This window comes from Neodiprion lecontei, chromosome 4 (assembly GCF_021901455.1).
Source record: "Neodiprion lecontei isolate iyNeoLeco1 chromosome 4, iyNeoLeco1.1, whole genome shotgun sequence".
NCBI lineage: Eukaryota > Metazoa > Arthropoda > Insecta > Hymenoptera > Diprionidae > Neodiprion > Neodiprion lecontei.
In genome coordinates this window covers 28450554-28475906 of record NC_060263.1, presented here as the reverse complement: position 1 = coordinate 28475906, position 25353 = coordinate 28450554, and the positions used below count along the sequence as shown (strand labels likewise).

Sequence of the window (25353 nt, the reverse complement as noted above, 5' to 3'; positions counted from 1 at the left end):
TCAGCCTTCACATATTCGTACTTGAAATAAATTTGGATTTGTTTCTTCGAATGAGATAGAATTGCTTTTGTCAGTTCAAGTTTCAATAGAATTTTATCCCCCAAACGATGAGATTTATTTTTGTTTGTGATTACCGTTTAATTGGAGAGTGCGACGCGTAACTTGAGACAGGATGAAGGAACGCTGAGTTCGGACTGATTATCCTGTAGCTAGGATAAACAAAACATCGGGATCAAAGAATCTGACGCTATTAGTAACTGATTCTACGTCTTCGTTAGTTCTGGTCAACAACTATCCGCCAATCAACTGTCAAGCGGATAAATTGTGTCTGATCGAAAAACAGTACCGTTGTCACAAAGATGAAACATTTTTTCCACTTAAACAAAATTAATTGATCAAACAACTGTGCTGATCGAATAGAGTTTTTTTTATTATCTTCATACATGCAGTATTACATGTATCGTACAATCGCATCTCTAATAAACAAACACTATCCGATTCGGTCGACAAAACGTTAGTCTTCAATTTTAAACGTGTTATCTTTCTTTCGGTACTCTAATTTGTGTCCCTGCGATGGTTTTTCCAGAGAGAGGAGGGAAAAAAACTGTTTTACGAGTTTCGTAACGATGATGAAGAGCCACAGGTGTCGTCGAGGGGTAATTAAAGCAGAGTCTGAACTGCGTGTGACTGGCGCAGGAGCAACAGCAGCGGCATATAGAGAGAAAATTATCGATCCGGCAGACATTTCTAATTGGCACCCAATTCCCTTAGGTGGTTTCCTTGGATTTCCCAAACCCTCGTTCCGTCTGACATTGCGTATCGTATCCCGAACCCTTGACTGCCGTGTTTCCACTTCTCAGTGCCTCCCACTCCCCAGGCGAAACTGTCGAGGATTGATAGGTCTAATCGTTGCGTGCATGCCCGCCTGCGTGTGTGAAAAATAGTGCGTAATAGAACATAACGCCGTGGGACGGGGAGGTGGAGGTCCCCTTGGCCTTGGGGGTCGCTAAGTGAAACTGCTGCCGGCTAGAATCGGTTCCTAGATATTTCATTGCTCAGGGTCTGACTCAACGCGGTTCTCCGACTCGGCAGAGTAATTTTCTACCCGGTTCGGGGCGTGTCCGACGAATTGCTTCGCGCAAAACGAAAATTCTGCAGGGGCGACCGAAGAAGGGAAAGAGCAAGGAAAAAACAACCTATGCTACATTGACATGCATCGCCCTTTCGCTATTTCGATATTGCGAGGTTTTTTTTTACACTTCGTATTCAATCACGTTTTTATTACTTTCTGCTGACCTTTATTTCTAAGATTATTGTATAAAATCAGCAAGCTTTGTTCAATGATCATTAAAATTTATTCACAATAGCTATACAATGTGCAAAAATGAAGAAATTACCATCGCTCTCAAGGGTTTTCAACTCCCTAGAAACGACGACTCTATCGTGTGAAAATAAATGACTTTCGATAACTTTTCTCTACGTAAACCAAAATGATACAAAGTTTGGATCTCATTTATCGCGTCACCGAGTTTTATTGTTCGATCCGAAAATGGATCTTATTTGAAAATAATCACATTGCTGACTGCAGTGTATTTTTTCCCACGTCTCAAGGCCGAGTTACGCCAGTCGCGTTGACAATGGCTAGTTGCCAGTAACGTTAATTTGTATACAGAAACTGAACAAGGATGCGTAATGAGAATTAATCAGCTTGGTTTGAAACCTCAAACAAGACCGCTAACAAACCAGAGGCTGCGGTAGGCAGTACAAACTGTGGGCGAAGTGCATCAGCACGTGTGCGATAGCCCTTGAGCTTCGAATTGAATGGTTTAAAAAATGCGTAACAGCGTTACGCGGAGCGACGCGTGCCGCACGTTTAATATTCACTCGGTGACGGCGACTCGCATGTGTACGGGATTTGTAAATTCAGAACTGCGTGAGGCGTGCATTCGTAATGTACTTTGGGTGAATCGAGACGGAGGAAAGAAACGAGGCTCCAAATTACCATGGCACCCATTCAGCGAGGGAAAGCTAAACAATCCTTGTCCAATCGATTGGTTTTGGCTGCGTTTGGTTGGGTTGGGTTCAGTGAAAATCTATGCTCACATGAAGGTTTTTCAACGAATTCTTCTTTCTTTTCTTCTTTCTTTCGAACTGAGAAAAAAGCAGAGAAGATACTGACTGGAAGTGTTTGTTACAACGCTCACGTTTAAGCGATGCAGATTTATCAACAGTTTGGAACCGCCTTAAGTTGAGTTTCGACTTATCTTCTTGTTACTTTTTTAAAGGTGTAATTCACTTCACCGGAGTTTAAGGAAAGACTTGAAAAGCTATTTGAAAGCATAACTCTCAAGTTGGAATAATGGAGACGCAAAAGTGACACCCGCATTTCGTAGCTGCTGCAAAACTACGAGATCAAAAAGTTTGAAGAACAGAAAATCTCCTGGCTAATCTGTGAACGCTAATTTGACACGGAGAAGTGTCGGTGTATTCGAATTCCTTTGGCCGCTCCAATATCTGGTCGTATGATCTTGTGTACGTATCTACTTTGGGGTTGAGGCGTGTGCCCAACAAATGGCCATTCTGTCGTGGGCATACAACTGTCTACAGGGGTTGAAAGGGTGAATACATTAGGGAAGGGGTGATAGGCTTGTATCACGGCTATCCGGACCTGTCCGTCTGACCTACCGACGCCGGGCCAAGCCTACGAGAAACGAGAAACGAGAAACGAGAAACGTATAACTACTCACTCTGCCATATACCGAAAGGAGGAGGGAGAGATTCGAGGGACATAAATTCTCGGGATTCTCCCACTTCCTGTTTTCAATTTACCTCCAATTACAACCAGGCGCTTAACCTGCCGCTTTTTACTTCTAATCTGTTTCATCGGATTCATTATGTCCATTTGCCGTATCGGATGAAGGCGTGAAAATAAACGACAACGCTTCACGACTTCTGTTTACGATTACGAACCCTCTTTCGTGTTGCCATTGACTAACTGTTTAGAAAGAATATTTTCACGACTTTGAAAGATACTCGTATCAATCACTTAGGTTCTTTCTTACCGAGATTTTCAACAGAGACACCCTTGATCTCCAGTAGAAAAACCTGCGGATGGTTAATATGAGAATATGATTTTTCTATCGCAACGACCGAATTATTTTGCACACCGTATACAATATACTCAGAGTTCACATGAATCACATCAGAGATCGGCTTTGTTTTGTAGAAGAAAGAGGGGACGATCGAGGCTGAGAATCGAATGATATTTTGAAGAAATGGAAGTAATTAAATTGATGAAATCTGCGAGGAGAACGGAGAGGAGTGGGAATCCGCAAGTTTTCCCAAGTGAGTTGGACGGGAAGGAAAGTGCCAGAACCAATTTTTGCAGCGTCGGCAATTGATGATCGACCCGGCATTAAAAAAAAATTGTTCGTTTTTTTTGGCCAAGTCTAGTATAACCTCCGTCATCTTGTTAGATGCGGATAATTTGACAAAGGAGAAATTACAAACGTCGCAATCCACTTACGATCTCGCCATTATACGTTGTATCCATCTGCAGAGTGGAGTGAAACTCGGAACGATACACAAGCTCCGGTTGCGGCTGCCTGCATGGCTGTCTGGCACGTGACTATAATTTCATGAATTTCACGTGAATACTGGCTTGATTGGAGACGACGCGTGTATAATATACATATTAGAGCGAACGCCCGCACAACGAACCCCCGGCCACACGATGTAGCTTTCTCGTGCAACTGTAAAACCGACTCTAGCCTCAGTGTGTTTGCACCAAGTGATCATAGACAAGCTGAATATTCTATATACCCTCTAATTTGGTTATTTGACAAATTTCGTTGGCGACTATCCCTCTATCCGCGTCCCTGATGAGCCTATCTTGCGGTGGAAATTTCAAACCGCGATATACGGGTCGAATTAAGGATACCGAGGACGCGAGGCCGCGACGCTCTGCGAATACCGTCTCGACGCGACCTTTTGGATTTGGGATTTTATCGAAGTGTACAGATTTTTTAACTACGTTTGAGAATTTTCGTATAACATCGAAAGGTCGTCAGACAACTCGAGCTTTTGAGCGAAAATTCTCGAAAACACTGAAGCAAATTTGAAGAAAACGTTATGGTGCAACTTTCTTCCGCTCTCAACGCGGTATATCGATAAGTATCACTTGAGTTGTTGTACATAATATACACGATAATATATCGCATATAGCGTAGCGTTGTTGCACGGAACGGTTGTGGAAAAATTGTTTTCAACTCTTGAGGAAATTTTTAAATCCATCACGTCCCTGCCCTGCTTGCTATCGCGGAACGGAGTATTTCAAGAAGAATTATAGCTCGCTATTATCGTTATGAATAATGCAACTCGATCGAAATATGGAAATTCCAGCATGTCGTGACCCGGCCGAGTCGGAGTTCAAACTTCTTTTCCGATCTTAATTCACGAGTGACTCGTAGTGCGAGAAGTCGATTCCCGCGGTAAGTCTGTCTTCATTAGCACGGATGCAGGACGACCACCCCTCTCGTCGGATGAGGCTGGATATCGCGATTAGATGGCTCTATAGCGGGGCGGAGGAGGGGCGGCGTTCGCTTCTTGAATACCAAAGCCTACCTCTCGTAGGAACGATTCGCCGCTGCATTATTCGAATTTACTTGAAATTGGTTCTCGACGAAAAAGAAATCGCAATCAATCGCCACGGATTTTCCCCTTCGATTATCCGGCTTCACGTCAATTCGACGTTAAATACTTTGTTGCAAATATTATGAACAGAAGCGACGATCGATAAGTGCCCTTGTCAAACGTGTGAAAAATTATCGTCAGAAAAGAGACCAGATACCTAGATTTGAAGGATGAACATTAACTTATGGCTGGCATTTCTTCTCATATTTTTCCTTTCCTTATTGAACCTGACAAAATTATTCGTATACCTACGTGATTCTGAAAAGTTTCTTGAAAACTTGCGAATCAGCTCACGAGACATTTCATCGGGCAAGAATTTTCCAGTTTCCAGTGAATTGACTGTTTTTTTTTTTGATTCTTCAGCAGACTGTTTAGACATTCCATTATTTCACCCTCTATATTTTTCGGAATGTGAAAACTCTCCGAGTGCGTTCTGTACGCGGCATTAATCCTCGAATTGCAGAGAATTCGGACCAGCGTAGTAAGCGCGATAATTTTTTTTTTGATGGGGGAAATGGCGAAGGGGGGGGGGGGGGGGGATCGTTAGTTTCATTTTTGTAATCATATGTATAAAACGAGAAATCCTGGAGTGGAATTGTTCGTGCGTAACGGGGGACGGGAAGGTGAAGAATTAAATCAAATTAATGAACCTTCGGAATGACCCTTGTCCACAGTTTCGCAACAGAGAAAATGTATGTTTCGTAATTTATATAACGTATCACGCGATAACGCGCCTCATCCCACTCATCACTCCGGGACGGAGGGATAATACTGGCCCTAAGGCAACCCGGGGACAGCACGGTTCGTTCCCACGAAAGGACCGCATCTGCCCTCCGGCTCCGCGAACCGCCGGACAGACGGACGGATGGACGGGCGGATTCATCTCGAAACCATTCCACGCCGTACCCGCGTCCCGGTATGTGTGGCTAGTGTCTGCCATGTTGCATTGTCTCCTAATTAACGGTATCGCGTGTATTGCACGGATACACGAGGGATATACACGGGGTGTCGTGTTTAATACAGACCACGGAGGAGGATTGCGTGTTGATTTCAATCGCATGCGTACCGAGCCGGGTTAGGTGGGCTCTTTTCGATGGACGTATATACCCGAGCTAATTCAGGGGTGAATTACCGAAAACGGTCGGCGAAACGTTTCGGAAAAGTCATGCCGGGGGTTTGATTGAATACGCGGATTTTGCAAATACTCGAATCGCGTTTACACCCATTTTTACCGAAAACATTCGCTTTACGGCTATGTCTATGTGGAAATCAGTCTGGTACGAAAATGATCCATTTTTTTTTCTTTCAACCACAATCTCTACGTTTCACAATATCCGATACAGCCTCGGGATTCCACGATAAAAAAGATATTTTTATTTGTACAACTTTACGAGGGGTGCAGTGTGCAGAGCTTGTATTATAATATATCCTTCGACGAACGCGAGATCCCTCTTTTCAAAGAAGCCCACGCTTATAAATCGAATTCTTTGATCTTTCTGATTTGGTAAATCGGCGTTTTAGTTTATCGATTGAGACGAAATGAAATCGCTTGATTTCGAACTATTCCACTTGGCGAAACGCAGACGAGGTATCAAAACCAGGGATGGATATATTTGTATTTTTTGAGTCCAAAGTACAGAAGTAAAAATTACTTAGTACTGATCAAATTATCAATTACAGACGGTACAAATGGATTTTGTATCGAGCAATGCAATAAGTACTGACAATGAGTACTGATGTACTTTTTATTTATAATTCGAGTAATTTCAAAGTACAACAATATTGAGGTACTTATAATACTCGTCAATGCTCTGTAAGTACAGAGTATATAAATCGAGAAATAGGAAATTGTATTTTTCTCTTTTAAACATTAGTATACGTGATTTTATCATTTTAAATTTACGCGGTTGTATCGGTCATGCTAGCAGATGTTTTATTGATGTATATAATATTGTTTTTACTGTTATATGTTTCCGAAAATAAACAAATTCTTTCTCAAAAATTTACGTTGCAACTATTTTTTACTATTTTGAATTTACACGTGATAATTTTCTCATACAAAATATTCTTCAGGTATTTAGGAATGTCACAAAATGCCGAATCAGCATGTAAGTCTTTGCATCGACTTGAATTAGCATTTCCTATTTCACAGAGTACAAAATACATTGGTACGTGGTATTTTCCATTTCACGAAATACAAAATACACTCGTACTTAGCATCGTCTGTTTCAAAAAGTGCGAAGTACATGAAAACTCGATATTTAGACGATATCGAATACATAAGTATAATGTACTTCGTAATTACTAAGGTTATTTTAAGTACAAATGTACTTACAGACTGCCCATCTCTGAGAAAAACGGCAGGACAAAAGTCATAGAATCAAGCACAAAAAATTGAGACGCTCTTTTCAGCGCTCATTATTGCACGGTAGCTCCCCTTGTGTCAGACAATCGGTCTTCGACGTCCGAGTTATTCATTATTTCAACTATCGACGAAGTTTTTCTTCTCTCGAAAGTCCTATTACGCGAAACTATAACGAGTAAAGTTTTACCTGTCGATATTGTACGCATGTATACAATGCAAATAATTTTGAAAAACTTTTAGTTATGCAACGTTATTTCTCACAAGGTATGTGTAATAATAACACGCTACAAAAATCATCCGCACGCGATATAACTATTCTCGGAAGTGAATTCTTAAAGTTATATCATTCCACGAGGTAATGATGAAGTTGGTATCAATTGCAGTAATTGTTGTGAAAAGTTTCCTTCCATCTGACGAATGTTTTTTTTTTTTGACAGTAGGTACCAGAAACCTTTGATTCAACGGTGACGGCAGCGTGAATAAAACCGTTTGAAATTGAATAAACAAACGAAGACTGCAGCGGGTGCGGAAATAGCCGGTGCTTTATGATGAATCGGAAATAAAGGACGTAAAACCGGGATGACGTTTATATTTTTAACCGGGGTTCCCGGGTGTTGGGGACGAATTTGAAATTCGGCGAAGTTGAAAGGCTCGTCTCCAAAGGTCTGTTATCTGTCGCGTGTTCGCCTAACGCGCCATGACGAGGGCGCAGCCTCGTTCCCGGAACGAATTTATCGGGGACTCATCGGAACGACTATATTGGAACCAACTGCATTTAGATTGCCCCGCGACAAGCGTTCGTCCCGGCACGGCCGCCCCAAATATAACGATCACTCCTTCACTCGGTGTCCCAAAGCCTCGTCGACATCGTCGTCGAGTCTCGAACTCCTTCTCTCTGACCTATTGTCAGCTCCGTCCTTCTTCCCGACGACGATTTCTTAATAGCATCGCGCGTGCCCAATGCCCCGGTCCCATAGTCATGAACTCGTTACTCTTCTGCTTCTGTGTATAGCCGTGTCTCTTATGTTAGACCCTTGTCAAACGGTACGTTAACTCCGATGAAAGAGAGGGAATTCTCTGGGTACGAGGGAAATTCTTTAACGATTTAATAATCTATCTCGGATTATCACTTTTGCTGATCTACTGCAGTTGATTTCGCCTAGCTCATTTTGCACCTTTCGGAAAAGGAGCGCGTCTCAATTATCATGGTATATTTTTTTTCACTTCGATCAATATTCTTTACCAGTATTCTTTGCTTCACACATTATTAACTCGACTTAATTAACTACACTTGCGAACGAATATGTATTCACCAGAATGGATGAATATGTATTCGCTTTGACTTTGTCGACGAAAATATATACACGACTTTGAAGACGATGTCCGGCATATTTAGCGATAAAAATTTACCTTGGCTAACGATAACATTGAAAATACAAGAACTGTAAAGTTTGACTTTAATTGATCTTAGCCGAGGAGGGTGTTGAAGTTATCGGAATTTCTAGGCGGGACGATAATTATATTCGGGTACATAGCTTTAAAATTTAGCGGCACAGCTTGACAGCCGGAATCGTAATTCACCACGGGTTGAAGGGTCGAACTGCTCCCGGCGAGATTTCAATTACTCGTTACAAACAGCGACTGGTCGTAATTGAGAGAAAATGACTAAACAACCGGCGAGTCTGGCTTGAGGTCGAACCCGCCACTCGCCGTCCGCGGCGGACTTGCGGGTCAACATGTATAAACCGCTGGAGATACACATACGTGTAACACGCATGTACCTATATGTATAGGTACCCACGCGGATTCTACTGCTTGTAATTATGTTTCGGCTATCATTATGGCATCCTTCCGTCGCTACGGGTGATCCTTTATTACGTGGGACATGTTATCCCGAGGGATACACGCCCGGCTTCCCCCGCGTTCTCCACCTCAGGACCGTATATGTACAGTCGAGTCCAGACATGCACCGTTCGGCTTTCCCTCGGTAACCGCGTGTACGTTCAGAGTCAGTAAGACACGAGGAAACGCTAATTGGCTCGGACAACAACTCCGCATACCTGGATTTCATTCGTTTTTTTTCCTCGTTTCTTCGTTTTCGGGAATTTACGTACCGATACCGATGCCGATACGAGGAGAAATATAGAATTGGCTGAATGTAGTCAAGGTGGACAAGGTATAAAAATTTCGACAAGATATATTTCGGAAGGTTGGACAGGGTTACGCAGTGTGTTACAGTTTCGAAAATATCATCTTTCAACCTAAGGTATAGAGTTTCGTGAATTACGTAAGTCAGGGACGAGATCGGTTGACAACGAGTATGAGAGCAGACCAAGGTGACGTGGGACCCAGCATTTCACAATTTGTGAAACTTTCGTTCACTTGAGCGTTAATTGCAAGATCTTGGAATAACATCTTCATCTACGTCGTGAATTTTATAAGAAAAGATCGCGAGAAGCTGAATTTCCGTTTGGACAAAATGATGTAACCTGATTTGAGATTACACCGATATCATCCGTTGTTCGCCGTTGACTATGATAAATCACAGAAAATTTATAGATACGTATGGAAAACCTCGACCTCGATTAAGTTTATAATTCAACTACTTAACTCGGCAATCATATCAGCTAGCACGGAATTGTTGTTGTGTTCGCTACGCCGTCTTACGCTTCTGAAATTTAAACAGTTTATTACCGCGCAGGCGTGCGTGCCTGTATAAGATTCGCGTGCGTTAGGCAGCGTAATAGTTGATAAGTACGTGACGTTGAGTCGGCGGTAAGTCTAGTTAGAGAGATTAGTGTCCGAGTCGCGGCTCGGCCAATTATAGCTTTCTTAATAACGTAGGCGCGTAACGTCAACAACAAATGCGGTAACCTGCTAAACAAGACGTTGCATAGCGTCAATAACGAACGCAGATGTTTTGTGGCAAGTGTAGCAAATTGGATCAAGCATTACGCTGCGGTAGCCACCCGACGTACGCGATGTCGCGCCGCGATTATCTCGCTTGGCGTATTTCTGATATACGCGTGAATCAACGCAGTTAGACAGATGGCTATTGAATTTGAGCGTATAAAAGTATATCTAAAGTCAAGTTTACGCCGATTGTTTATTCAACGATATCGAACAGTCTTTGTATAACGAAATACACCGGCACATAGGCACCTAAAACACGGTATACGAAGTCGATATTTTCCCTTTGTCGTAAATTAACTTCTAGACGCGTAATCCGTAGAAGGCGCAGAGCGTTCCTTATAATTTTCATGTAGAAAGTTGAAAGCTTTTGGAATCGAGAAAACTTCGCATCATCCTCCTCCTCCGACTGCTGAAAAGTTTTGTAAGCGTCGAGGATAAAGGAGGCGTCCTGTGTATATGTGTGTGTGTGTGTGTATTATACATATATATACTCTTATAATAATAATTAAACAATTCGAAAATTCGAAGTTTGTCGAATAGGGGCGTAATGTATAGACGCGCAAAATCTCCTCCGAAGAACACATCGCAGTCGCTTAATCCGGGTGGCGGTACAAGAGTTACTCGTTGAACCGTTCGCAGGCGAACAAGAACGATACCGTAATTCCTAATCCAGTTTGCCAGATCACAAGGCCTGAGGCTACGTGTAGGCCGCAACTTGTTTCACACGCGAGCTCTTCAATCCGCGAAGACATCTTTTACAGCATCGATCGCGATGCCTGAAAGACTTTGCCCTGCATCCGAAATCGAGGAATTTGTAAATGCCGGAATTGTCGCGCCAATGGTGGGATGATCCCGAGCACCGCGTCACAACTTTCAGGGGGTTTGAAAATACAGACATCCAGGCATACGTGACACTATGTCTTGCGCCAAATGGCAGTAATCAAGGCGAGCCACACGTTCAAAGGCGCAATTTAGACACTGGCTTAAAATATAATTGAGTCGTAAGCAATACCGTTGATCCAACCAACCATTCCTCCCTCATAATAAACTATATTTAGTATTCTTAGCACTTGTGCCGGCTCCGCAAGACTTCGTTTTGCCCAGGCGGTCTACATCATACGCTCAAGAACTCGAAAAAACTTCAACTCGAGACAGTAGAGTCCTTTTCACGCGACGACTATAAGGTCCCATAAGGGGAACAAGGCTGCCTTTTCACCTCTTGGAGGATCTCAGTGAAGTGGGGAATGAATTTTTACGTTAAAATCCGGATAACAATAGTGCGCAACAATTTTTTTTGTCTGTTGAAATTATGAATCAGCACTCGCTGTCGAGAAAGCCCCATTTTATTGCACCTCGACGTTTTTTGCCTCACCTTTTTCTTCCATTACTGAGCACTTTTCTTTCCGCATATACATCTAACCAGAGAAAAAAAATTTTTTGTTTCAGGATTATGCGAGTTCCCAGCCAGTTGGAGCGGCCTTTGGTTTCAGACTGGTAAACCTGAACCAGTTTTCGTGAATTCGACAATACTGAACAACAGGACGTGTCACGAGAATAGAAATGACATGTACATCATTCATGAGGCGTAAGTAATGCTTGTCATGATTCTAATGTCTCACGTAGAAGTCAATATGTTGCAGTCCAGTAATTTATCATAATGCAACGATTGAGATATCTAGTGTATCTTTCATACGGACGTACAGAATCAAATTTCACAACGAACAAATTTTTTTTAATCTGCTTCTATTATTTACACTAACCTGTCCAGAGAAAACTGACATAATACAAATTTCACCCACTTGCATATATGTGCCTTCTATTGTCGCCATGTACGACGAAGCTCAGCGTATATCGCTGTGTTAAAATTTCATCACCTTAGCACACTGCGCAACAGATTGAGAACACCAATAGAATGCTTCTCGTGGAAATTCTCGTACACCGTTCCGTGAAAAGTGCTGTATGTAAACGGATTGTTCAAATTTCACGTTTCAGGGAGGAGAACTGCTACCGCTGCATGATCATCAACGAACGTCACGAGAACGTGATACAATTCCGAGAGGGTGAGTAACTGATTATGATACACGTTAGTAACCGCGATGTTCGTTCGTCCGTCTTGGCCATTTTCATTGATCCATGGTCTTTGATTACCCGTCAACCAGAGCACCGTATTCCGTAAGGCGAGTTCGAAGAGGGCTTCTTTAAAACTCTTTTCCCCCGTTGAAGTTGCGCCCGCTCGGTGCTATTCCAGCATCGGCTAACTCCAGAGACGGAAGTCCTGACTCCTGATAGGATTATTTCCCAAGTAGTATGAACCCGGGGGGTTGTCGACCTCTTCTGGTTCCACCCAGATCGTAACTAAGACTTTGTTGTTTCACTCGTTTTCTAACCGAGAACTAAGCCCACGTCGAGAGTTATAGAGGCCGTGTAACGTACAAGCGGTTGACTTTGTCGAGGCGTTATATTCCTCCGCGTGCTACGACCCCAGCCTTCGAGCGCATTTATATGTACGTACGATGCGTAATATCCCGGACGATGCATGCGACTCGCACCTAGCCTAGCTGCAACCGCCCTTATTCCGCTCTTATCGACGCTAATGCATTATCAACATAGGTGTGCCTTATCGACGATAAAACAATGTTTACCCGGTTCACCGACACTCTCTCGCAACAACTCCTCGTACAATTTTACTTCTAATTGACCGAGGCAATTTAACTACTCCGCTCGGTGATGTAATATACCGACCGTTGGGTGCGAATTTCTTACAATGAAATGTGAAACCTTTCCGCGACACCTTTTCATGGATTATAAATTTGTGACCGGACACCGGGGTGTGCTCGAAGACAAAGAAAACGGGGTAGCAGGGCGTTTGATTTTTTTGGAAAATTTTCCTCGCTGCGACGGAATATCGGACGAACTGGAAGCTCACGTGCAGCCGAGGTATGCGTATCCATTGTGGTCAGCGTATCGTCGTTTCCCCGCATCGCCACGCACCCGTGAACCTAGACAATGGCGGGGAGGCATCCTCTTTGCAGGGTCCCGCGGACCCTCCTCCGCGGCCAGATCGTCATGAAGGCGCTTTCGGACCCATCGAGCTGTTACTCGAGGTTGACGAGCGTACCGTAACTAGAACTGACGTCCATTGTGTAGCCGCATCGCTTCCCTGACACACACAACACTCTCGAAACGTTGTAACCCCGGCTGGATTATGAACTGCTGCCGAACCTTGTTCGTTCGAACTTTACACGCGAGTGCCATATGGCCGATCTCGAAACTTTAACTCGAAGGCTTGTCAGGAAGGAAATGGGATGGGAAACCAGAAGAGTCGGAGGAAAAATAATAATTTAGGAATTAGGTACCGCTGCGGGCCTTCCGAACTCCTCGTCAAAAGTGGAACGGAACCTTTTTTCGACGAAGTGCACTTGAAGCGTAAATGATGCAAGATGATTTGCAATCCGCTTCGGAACACCTGTACCCCCGGCCTGCGATCATCTTTTTCCATTCATCGTTTCGTTATTGCTTTGTCGATCTTACCTCGAATCGTTTACCGTGACCACACCAGTTTATAATTGGACCGCCTTAGTTCGGAGAGCTTGACGCGATTCAATTCATTTGCGAGTATAATTATATCCTGGTTAATCGTCCTCCTTAGGACGGTGATGAGACTTGATTTACAGCTAGTCAAGTGGAAGCTTTTCCACCGAACGCCGTCTCGCCGCTTCGCGTGATAAGAGCGGGAACGAGGAGGCACTGATTGCCAAGAAACGGGTCGAGGAATACCTTGTACCATACTTGGGTTTCTTTCACAGTCGATTTAGATTAAATCCGGGCAAAGGCCCGCAGCTACCCCTGCGTACGCAACCCTCTTGGTGCTTCTTAGCGTCCAGACGATTTACTACCGCGTAAATCTCCCCGTGCATGGCCGCAGGTTCGAATTTATTCACTCATAGAAGTTTAGAGGAATGCTACCCAGATGAAATTAAAGGGTTCTGAAATTTGAACGGCCGTAATAAACCTAACCCTCAGGATCGCGGATGCCAAGCTTTGACTTTCATCTTCCTTATCTTCGCTCCAGTCTCGCTCTCTCGTTGTTTCTTTCTACTCCCCTCGTAATATATTTATATCTAATTTCGGGTCCCGACAACCGTACATAATGAAGCTCTGAGCATCCGGCATTGTCACCGTGAAGTAATTAACGCAGCATTCAATCGTTACAAGCAGCTCGTCGTGCAGCTGAATGGCTTATCCAAATAATTAAAAATGCCAGTGTAAGTATAACTTGTTGCCGAAAACTGGGTCAACGTTTTCGACTATAATCTTTGAGAAATAAGGTTCGAATTAATCCTACGGGATAAGTTTCGCTCAGATACTGAGAACCCGCGAGTTTTCAACTTCGAGTTGAAAAATATCGTCTCAAAGAGTTTGATCTTCAATGTTGGCCTCAACGATTGCCAGCGTTTTTTTTTCCGGCGTCTGTGACTGTACGATTCTCTCGCTATATTTCATCGCCCGTTGAAGAAAAACGTAATGCGGCAAACGGCTTCTTTATTACTACTCGTATTTTTCATATCGCAAGAAAGAAGTGAGTGTGAGGCTTGGGTAAGCCGCTCGACGCCTCACAAGACCGAAGCTTATTAGTTCCGACGTTAATTAAAATGTTTATCAAAATTTGCATACACTGGCTTGCTGAATTATTATACGCGGCAACGGTACATAGGAGGTGTACGTGCGGCACATCTTAAAATTGTGATGCACTTAACGCTGCGTGCTTGCTTCGTTCCTTCATGTTATTCTCATACACTTCGAATTGCTGCCTGGCTTAATTCGGAACGAAGCGTAGATTTCTTTTTTTCAATTTAGCACCGTTGCCTGCACGAGTGTTCGCGTGTGTCGGAATATAAGTAGACGCTGCACCCCGTGCCGAGTTTCCTCTTTGTGGAAGTACGCGGTACAGTCGACGCCGTACGAGGGAGCATCAAGTAAGTTAAGCGTCACCTCTGAACCCTTGACGCGTTATTATGTTAAATCAGAAATGTCATTTTCCAGGCGAGCGAATTCTCAGGGTAAAGTCCTGAGGGATGATAGCTGCGGACCCGTTTCCTCCCACCTTTAACGAATTTCGTGACACGCGTACGGTATGGTCCTCGTCCTCACCGTCGGCGTCGTCTCCTCCGCCTCCGAGCTTAGATGACTTCTCTGAAATTTCTAGATTCCTCGGTATTATAATTTCATTCTAGACACGGGGCGTTGTACTTTCAGGCAGTGTCTGATCGCCCGAGGAAAAAATAGCTCTCCCCGATCCGGCGGTGGGGTCGAAAAATCCAACCCCTCTTGGCCTTTTTCACGAATCACGATGCAGTGAGGAAAATGAGTTGTTATACCGTCTCACGATCCTAATCGCTCGTCGGGGGCTAAAATCAATCTGTAAAAGGTAACGAGGCGAATACTCGTCGGCCCGGAAATGACTCCCGAGTTCCCGGTCGATCGGGCTCCGAACTTTCTTGTCCGGTTCAACTAATTCGGAATCCATGGCACGACGCGGGACCCGGAAAGTGGGAAACCGGCGGCAGGATAGCGACGCGGGGCGCGCCGACCTAGGATGGTAATTCCGAGAGTGAGAGGGCCGCAGAAATGAGCCATCATAATGAATGCTGGTATTTCGCGGTTTCCACCGCCCTATAAACCTAACCCAACTATTATCCTGCCTCTCGACATTCCCCGGTTAATGTGGCTGCGTGCACGCGTGGAGGCAATGATAACGCAGATTGCGCAAGGATCGCTCTCTGTCTCTCCTTGTCTCCCTGTCTGGCTGTTTCACTTCCCAGATGAGTGAACGTTTCAATGTTTCCCTTCCGCCTTCTCCGCATTCTACCGCTATATTCACACATTCCGCGCGCAACAATGAATCCCGGCTTTCTGCTCGTCGTACTTCGATTGCGTACACCTTGAAATCAACTCCACGTCAATCGGCATCAATTGCTTCGTATACCGCGCGCATTCTGTCCACTTGGAGGATACTCATACGCGTTCGTCGCGTAACACCTTGCACCATATACCTATATTTCCTAATACGTTTCCTCGAGGTCGATACCAGTACCTTTTAGCGGCCGGAAATTGACCCTGGGCGCTCGAAAGTTATCGAAACGAAGGTTCGCTGGATACGTATAAGTAACAGATGTATACCGTAGCTGCACCGCAATTCGACTCTGCGATTTTTATCTTCCGCGTCGTTTCTATCGTGAAATTTGTATCGGATTCTGCGCGACTTTTAGACACGTTAAAGGTAACGGATAAGCTCTCGATTGTAAAGTCGGTTGAATCATTTTCACCGATCTATAAGTTCGACGATCGGCGAACTATGTGGAAATATCGTTCATTCTGAGCCTGGTAATGGATAGTCTTTCGAATACTGCAAACTATAAATTGCATCGAAACCATTAAGAAAATACACCCCGCCAACCTCCGCGACTAGAATCCCTCGCCGCAGGCCTTATCAAGTTTTCCTCGGCACCGGAGGTGCCTAATATCAACTAGAATTCGCAACACGTTGATTTCTGTTCGAACGAACCCCGAGTCCAACCGTTATGCGTTATTAAATCTGGAAATGCGCGGTGTCATCGAAGATTATTGGAGCGTCCCCGTGCACCTCGAATGCCGCAGGTCGTTAATATCGGCTTTTGATTCGTTCGCCGGAGCGTAACCACGGAAATATTATCTGACAATGAGCGAGCCTCGGACTGGCTATCGGTTTCTCTACACCTTACCGACTCATTCCCGTTTTCATCCCGCAACGAGTATTTTTTCATTTTTCTGGGTTTTTATTTTTTCAATAAACCCGACCGCACGCTCCTCGGTACCTGCGGTGAAACGGAGGAATCGTGGGTGGCGGTGTATTTTTCACCGCACGCAGGGTGCGAGCCGGGTGACGATCTCTCCTTCTCTATCCCCCTTTGTCATCGGGTACCGTGATTATTATCGCTATTAGGCTTTATTGCGCAATGATTCAGCCGAAACGTAGCACCCCGCCCTTATCCCGGAGCCCCGCCTAATCCAACGCGAGACAAAATACACGCGTGTATGTCATTCCGGTATCACGTTGTGGGATTACCATAAATAATGATCGGGAGCGTGGGTAGCAGCGGGAACGGATGGAGGTGAGTTGCGCACATGCTCACATTATTTGTTTACCGACGCACGAGGCGAGCTCGCCAAAAGACGCCGAAGACACAAGAGTATTTCTAACGAGTACGGAAAAGCAAAAAATAAAGAAGGAAAAAATATATATCGAAGGATTGTTCGAGCGGCTGACGATGATTGACCGACAGTGATTGACCGGACGTGGGACACAAAAATCGACGCTCGCGCTGTTGTATTATTCGTGATCCAAGGCGAAAACCGTCGCGTTGTATCGGCCCTTCTCGGACACTTTGGTTGGAGATTTTCGGGGCGAGATAGTATCCTCTATTACGATCGACGACGGCCTTTCTGGCTTTGATATTCCGCGCATAACGCGATGCCGTGTGAACGCCGGACACGCGTAAGACACATACGTACGTGGATAGGTGCGTTACGCTCGACGTCGTAGAATCCGTGGAGACAAAAACTAGATTACTGATTGGTATCTCGCGTTCGCGCGGCGTGGATCCTCCTTTCTCTCGCCCTCCGTATCACCGCCAAGCCTCCTCTGCGGCACCCTCTCCGCTCGCTGACCGTTTCACTTCACTCTCTTTCTCTTTCAGACTTTTTTCGGTTTCGCTCCTATCTCCCCCTCGATCTTTCGTCGAAGGGCCGCCGCGCCGGTCACTCATTCGCTGCTCAGTAGCCACTGACCCTTTTCATCAGAGAGATAGACCGAGGAGAGCATTCTTTCAAAATCTCACCCCGCGAGTAGACATCCATTTTCTTTTCATCCACGTCAAACAGAGATTCCGTATTCGAGAGAATTTGAATGTCCAATAGGTGATATTTACGAATATCGTACAGATTTTGTTGTTTGCTTTTACGTTTCGATGGTGTGTTGAGAAACACAAAGAATATTCCAAGTCGAAAGGAGTTGAATCGAGTGTTACTTCTACTCGTATTTCACGACGTCGCTTCATTGAAATAACGGAAACAGCGTAACGCAGGTTGCAGAGAATCGACACGACGCATACGAAACGTAAAATCAACTATCTAGGTATACAAAAGCGTGTTAATTTCAGTACCAAAATTTCAATATTCGGACAAATAATTTTCAGTCGGGTAAGCTACCTTTAGAGAAGCTTGCCTCAGAGTTCCGACAAAAATACTCAACACACAAATTTCTTGCATATCTGTAATATGATATTTTTTCGTCGTTACGGGAAGAGAGAAATTAGAATAAATAACACCGTATTTCGTTCCATACCAGAAGAAATATGATTACCATCTCGTTACTACAGTTTGTCTAATAAATGGATCTTCAAGCACGCTTCGAAACCTTGTACGTCTATATCAAACAACCAATCTGTTGGGTTCGGCGTAAATATACGAATAACGCTCGAATAAAGGAGGGAAAAGTTTCCTATCTGATATACGCCCTATTCGTGACGAAAAATAATTAAGTATGTACTCGGAACATCTTTCACACGTGGCTAGTTCCCAGGATAGCCCACAAAAACGTCAATGCTGCGTTGAGTGGAGTGACAAGTTCCTCGGGTACTACCAACATGTGGATACTAGTTCAATTTTATCCAATGCGTATTCGCTCCCTGAGCTGGTCTATTCTTGCAGTCAAGCCCTTCGAAGTAAAAAACATGGCTTCGAGTACTTAGGTGTAAATATGATTTACACTTGCCCAGTAAAAAAGATTTCAAGTAACGTTTGTGTCGCACACGCAGCTCCGATCGATTATTTACACGAAATTGATTAATTTTTGGATACGGTCTCTTCTTTAAAACCCAATGCATCAGAGGGTCCGAAAGTTGCTCGACACTCGAGCGACGTTCGTAACCATCACTGCTGGTCGGACGAGTGAGTCACCTGTGGGTGAAGTGAAGAGGCGGTTGGAAAATTGTCGGTGTACTGCGAAAAATTACAGCAGGTTAGTCCTGTTCGCCTCATGCTCGAGCCAGTAAAACCTGGAAAGAACTGCAGCAAGAGCGGCGGTTGCGGTTTACATGGCGGTTCTCTAAGAAAACCTTGCGAAGCGCGGTTCTCACAGTGCAATTTATATACGCCGGTTGAATTAGTCGAATTGATGTTGCACGAGGGGAAACCCGCGTCCGCGTATTACACTGCAGTAATGTAAGCACTAATTAGAGTGTTATTAAACCGCAATCACAGGTTTCCGATTTCACGTGGACGATGCAGAATACACGCGTGCACGCCTCTGCATGGCTGTTGGTATTAAACACGCCGCCCCCCAAAGAATCCGGGAGACGATCGCAATTGGAATGAAATGTCAAGATTAAAGTCGAGTCCTGCCTGTCCGGGGGTATTTAAAACGTGGAAGGATGGGGTAATTTAAAAATGAAATGGGGAGGATCGAATTACCGCCGGCGCTCTGCATACTCTACAGAAACAACGGAAGAAATCGCGCTAGCCTCACTTTCTCTCTCTCTCTTTCCCTCTCTTTCTCTCCGCCACTCGGTATCGAGTTTCCGATGGCCTGATGGAATTTCGAAAAATTACGTCCCTTGTTGAAACGAGCCAAGTATTACACGCACACCAATACCCAGTCGTATACCTTTGGAAAGCTCTTAACTACGAGGTTATAATGTCCCGCCATTATGTATTACAGGATGAAGCCAAGGAGACGAGCTACGTGACGCTCTCTACTCTTCGGGGGTGAAAGTATCAATTTTCAAGGCTTGCTGCTGCGCGCGTTTTCCCAATTAATAAGTATGCCTACAGTGTTCTACCCTGAACTCTCTCTCGTCTACCGTGAGCTGGTCGGAGAGAATCCTGCAAGAAACAAATAACCTAATGTTTGCGTACGCACTCTCGGCATTACCCACACACATATATTCATGCCAGAGCGGGGTGTAATTCATATAAACGACTTGAGAGTAGCTTGTAGTTGTCAATTAATTAGGGACTTATGCCTTCAAATTCTGGGCTCTAATGAGTTATGCGCGGGGTACGAGCGAAAGAGTCGTGAGGTACCTACCTAGGTGGCGACGCGTTCACTCTTCGCACACATTCCACTCGTAGCCTCCCGCAAACTCGGTCAAATTAATTTATAATAGGTTTTTGGCACTGCCGTGCCACCCCAGCAGCAGCGACCCCCCGGTGACCGCGGTTGTATCGAGCATTTGCGTATACGCTGCCATTTCCGCCCATAAATTCGTTAGGTAGGTTAGGCGAGTTTCGTTTCGGGTTTAGGGTTCAGGGTTTAGGTTCACGTTCAGGTTCGGCTCGGTCGACCGGCGTCGAATAGTCACGCCCATGTACACGCGTGAATCACGTTCTGATGCAGAGGTGGTTCTCTCCCGCGTTGCAGTCCGTCTCTATTATACATGTATACATTTATATAACATATACGCATTACACATGCGACACAGGTAGAACACGGAATTTAATTAATACCTTTATCACTCACGGGATTCACATGCTACGAACGACAATGATTCATAAATCAATTTTTGTTTCAATTCCGGTCCACCGCTATTACTCATCGCCAATTCGATGATTGCGTTCCGCGTTATATCCCAAGTCCAAGTTCACAAAATGAAAACATTTTCTCAGCCTCCACAGCTCGACTATATGGTAAATCTTTACGTTCCCTCAAAATTTCAACAATCGAATTACGAATGAGCGTTGAAACGGTGCTTAGAAATGTGGAAAAGTGATTTACTTACTATCGATTCTTTTGATGGAAAAGGAAATAACTACCACGATTACAATTTTAATCAGAAATACGTTTACTGCGCCGCGTTAATCATTATAGTTGTATTCATGTTTAATGTGGACGTGCAGAAGCTGTAGTGAATAAATGCATACCGCTAGACGCGCGAATCGAATTTCGCAGAGTTTTTTACACCTACCCGCGTGGAGGAAAAAACACGAATATCGACTCGGGCACGTATAGAGGCGGCGCACACACGCAGGGTGAGCGACCCTTGCGCCGGAGCTGTGATCAACTTTCGGGAATAGCCGGGTGAGATTATAGTCTTTCAGCGTATCTACCCTTTATTGCTGATCGGCTAGCGCTAAGGGCGGGTTAGAGAAGCGAAGACTGAAGAGGGCTGGGAACGTTGTAGCGAGAGGCACCGACATCTCGCCTGAGTGGGAGCGAGACCGTTTGGCCGCGAATGGGCCGGTTTCGGAGGGGTGAAACTCGGGATATATAGGAATGGGGGTGAAGATAGTAAATGTGACGAGAGTCTTGCTGATCAAGCCTCTAGCCACCTTCGGCCTTCTTATAATTGATTCCCGTCGCTTTTATTGCCGTGTTCCCCGGATTGCCCTCCTGCGCTTTTGCGCCCCTCTTCGGATCACTGCCGATACATACGTAGAACCGATAATTTATCGTTGCGCTCTTACACGCATTCCTTGGCCGTGTGCATATTCCAGGCGAGATCAAATCTCTCGCCGTGAAAAATAAAGTCGCACCTCATCACGTGCATCGCCCTTTTTACACTTTACAGATGTATTACGATTTTGTAAGCCTGTGCTGTGGGAATGTGAAAATTATGAAGGTTCGTTCTGCTCGGTCGTAATTCGGAAATTTATATTGTTTGAAGAAAATGGACTAGTTTTCAGGTGAAGAGGAACGTGTCGCTGCGATATGCAAATTTTTCTAAAATTCATTCGCGATTCGTCTCTGATATGCCGAAGCCCAAATGCGATTCGGCAACAACGGCGAGAAGATATAGGTATGAACGAAAATGTGAGCAAACGTGTAGAGTGAGAGAAACACGAATCCTCTCTTGTGCACCTGCTCGGAGTGGAAAAATTCAGTGAGGGGTAGGTTGTAGCGTGCGGTGTCCCAACTTGATACGTACACACATGCGTATTGCATGTTTCGTGTGATTTATGATAGGGGAGACTGCGGGGAAAATTGATCATACGCTGGTTAGGATGAATTTTGAAAAAAAAAAAACATTTCTTTTTTTTTCACGGTTGCAGATAGCATTTCAATTGCCACGAAAATCATTTCGATACTTTTTTTTGGCCAAGGGATTGTGCGGCGTAAAATAACCTATATACGAAATTGAATAATAGCATCGAGAATATTCTTTTAAATTTACAGTCCCGCAGTTCGTTGAATCGACTGATGAAAAATTAATTGTTATACGTGCAATCTCATTACGCACATCATTGTGCTCATCATATTTTACCGATGTAGTGGTTGAACAGATTTTCTGCTTCTGCAAGAATCCGCATGATTGATCTGTCATCAAAATCAGTTCACAAAGTGTGAAGAATATACATATGATCGCTGATGGAAATGAACGATGTTGACACAGTTTTCTGTTTGCCCAAAACTATATGTATAGGCACTACAATAGAAGCAGCTATTCACGTGTGATGTGAATACAAGCTCGTGAAATCGTGATAATTACGTTTATAAAACGAATACTACGAACTCGCGTGCCTGTGAAACGGAATATTTGATTACTTGCCTCTTGCGTCCCTGCGTCAAAGCCGCCCCCTCTCATGCCCCCCGTTCGGGCTGCCTGGTCTTTGTCATCGATCTTCCATACTCAAATAACACGTATATTCATTATTATTTCACGCCTGTGGGGCCTTTTACCCTACCTTACTCGGCAAAACTGAGTTTCATTCTCGCGTTTTCCCGGGCTTACGTTACGTGTACCATACATGCATACCGAGTGTAAAAATAATATTGATAACACATTTCCTGGGGTTGTTTGATACCCTTGTATTGCGAGTAATTTATGATTATTTTCCCACTTTTGTAAAGCTCGAGTGATGAGAAAATTTTCATACTTATTCGTTATTTGTATTCGCTGATAATTTTCACGCACGTACTCTCAAAACTGCAGTGACGGCCACGGTTTTATTCTTTCCAAGGACTGGGATTACCCTTCCCACTCCATCTTCCGGGCACTCTGCCATCGTTTATAATCGGATTCACCGCCAAAGTCCTCGAGGGTTGAAGGATGTAGGGGAAAAAGCGTGAAATCAGCGCTGTTACCAAAGGCCCGATATACCTAAATATGCCGCGATGCTTGCTGGATCGTGAGTAGCCGTCAGGCTTCAAAGTATACGCCCCTCACGAGCCTCCGTACCAAAAGTCTGATTTTTATCATCGACGGATCATCGTCAATTAACTTACAACACTGATCATAGTAAACGAGCTGATTTCGTTTACAGAATTTCTGCCCACTCAAAGAAGCACCGAGCCCTGACGGAATACTGGCACGTTTTATTGAATATGTGTCTCGGGTAGACATAGACAAGATATAATATTAAGAATTCGAGTCCTGTGGACTTTGCCCCGAAGCGGAGTCTGCCGAAGTCTGGTATAGATGTATATAATAGGGTACGAAAACAGAAGGAATTCCACGGGGAATGCAATTCAGCTGATACCCGAGGCGTCGCGACAACGCTGCTTCAACGGCGGTCTTTGGCGATGACAAATGTTTAACAAACAATTCACGACTCGTCAAATCGCCGGTAGCGTTTGACATCTTCGCAAAAAGGCCGTAGGTATTATGTACACTAGTCGCGACGAAGAGCCGTGGGAATTATAAATCAAGTCTACAATCTCTGATTCATGCTGGTTATACATTCGGCGACTTGAGTCATTATCTGGTGTTCGAAAAGGCGGCCTGAATTACAACGTGTACACGTATCTACTCGTTGACGCTGTAATAGAGGCGACGTAAGCCCGTATCGAATTTAGCGATGGAATAAAGCCTTTGTCTTCTCATTAGCGGGTCCTAATCCCGAATGATTAGTCGAGACCCCTGGGGCTCCTAAATTTATTTAGGCATCGCCAATTGATCCAACAAGGGCATGGCATGGCAGCCGCGTGGTCTGCCGCGGCTCCAGGATTTATGCTAGGCGTAGGGATCTTTTGATAATTTATGCACTTGGGCATAATTTCTTGCCTCCCGGGGTGGCGCTGGATGGCAACGCCAGCCAAACTCCCTGCCGTGCATAACTTAACTTCCTCTCCCGCGCCTCTCACGTATTCACGCGATATTCGCTCGAAATAAAACTTTGCTATACAAAATTTTACACCATATTAAAAATTCGCGAAGATAATAAAATTGACGATTTCCCGAGACTGCTTCACCTTAACCGCAGCAGTACTTCACCTCGTCCACGATGTTTTCCATTTAAGAGACGATGAAGTTCTTCTCATTTCACTCAACAACGTCCAGGAATGCCTGGCAAGCATAGTTAATCTTACTTTAATGCTCATTCTTCGTATTACTGAATATCAATAAAAACTATTACAAATATCTGATTTAATACGTCATTGAGAGCTGCTACCTTGCACTTATTGCCATTCGAAATGCCGATGCTGCTACAGGCGGTGGAAATATCGAGTGTTCTTATCTTACAATGACAGCAACGCTGGTTATACGGTAATGTAAAAGCTGAATAGCTACGCAGATAACCGACGTATGGATCAAAAGTTACGGTCAAAAAGCGTGAAATTCTTCCGTATTTTCTTCGTATTTTCTCATCTATTGGTCCGACAATGCTCTCAATATCTTTTTTGCGATTCTCGGGGTCGAATTAGTTTAGAATCGGTTGTTCGAACCGTCTCTGAGAGGAAAAGTGTTTTGCTCGAAAAAAGAAAACACATTTGAATTTTTCCAGTCCATATTTGGAAGACGTTGAAACCGATTTATTCAGACCCCATATTGACGTAATTTCCCGAAAGAAATACGTTGAGTCCAGTCTTGCCTCGCTTGAAAGCATTAATGACTATGAGAGAATAAAAAATAAGTAAAATGTTTCACTTCTCCGATTTTTTGTATTCAAAATTTCGTAAATTTTTTATACGCATTATAGTCGGCCCAAATATGAGCTGTAAGAACGCGAAACAATTGCGCTTTTCATTTATTCCTTCCGAATTTTCCGTTTTGAACTATACCTTACCGGGGTCAAAGGTTTCATCTACCCGGTCCCGGTTATGTCAGAGTTGCAAACACGCAAAGCATACGCGGATGGTCAGGAAGTTTTAGTATTCACCGAACGTGAATTCGGTGCATGAGTGGGTAGCGGATATCCAGAGAACCTCCTCATCCGCCTCGCCTCAATTCTCGTTAATTGCAACCACTTTTCCCCGCTTATTAAATTCTCGGCCGGCATTTTCCCTGAAAGACACGCGAATAGGTGTAGAACTTCGGCTGCTACCAGAACCGGTGCACAAAATCCACAGTCGCACGAAGTTTCGGACGAACCGGTATTACTGGCCAAGTTCGACTTGAAGGGTTCAA

At 44.3% G+C, this 25353-nt stretch overlaps 1 protein-coding gene across 4 annotated transcripts in view; it reads left to right on the top strand.

The window, feature by feature from the left end:
• The window catches only part of LOC107222695, a 172274-nt gene that overhangs the window by 135003 nt on the left and 11918 nt on the right, over nt 1-25353 (top strand). For all 4 annotated transcript variants that reach the window (XM_046736824.1, XM_046736823.1, XM_046736825.1 and 1 more), the window contains 2 exons: nt 11417-11555; nt 11963-12030. In XM_046736824.1, coding sequence (XP_046592780.1) covers nt 11417-11555; nt 11963-12030 — 207 coding nt within the window. The remainder of the gene's footprint in view (nt 1-11416; nt 11556-11962; nt 12031-25353) is intronic.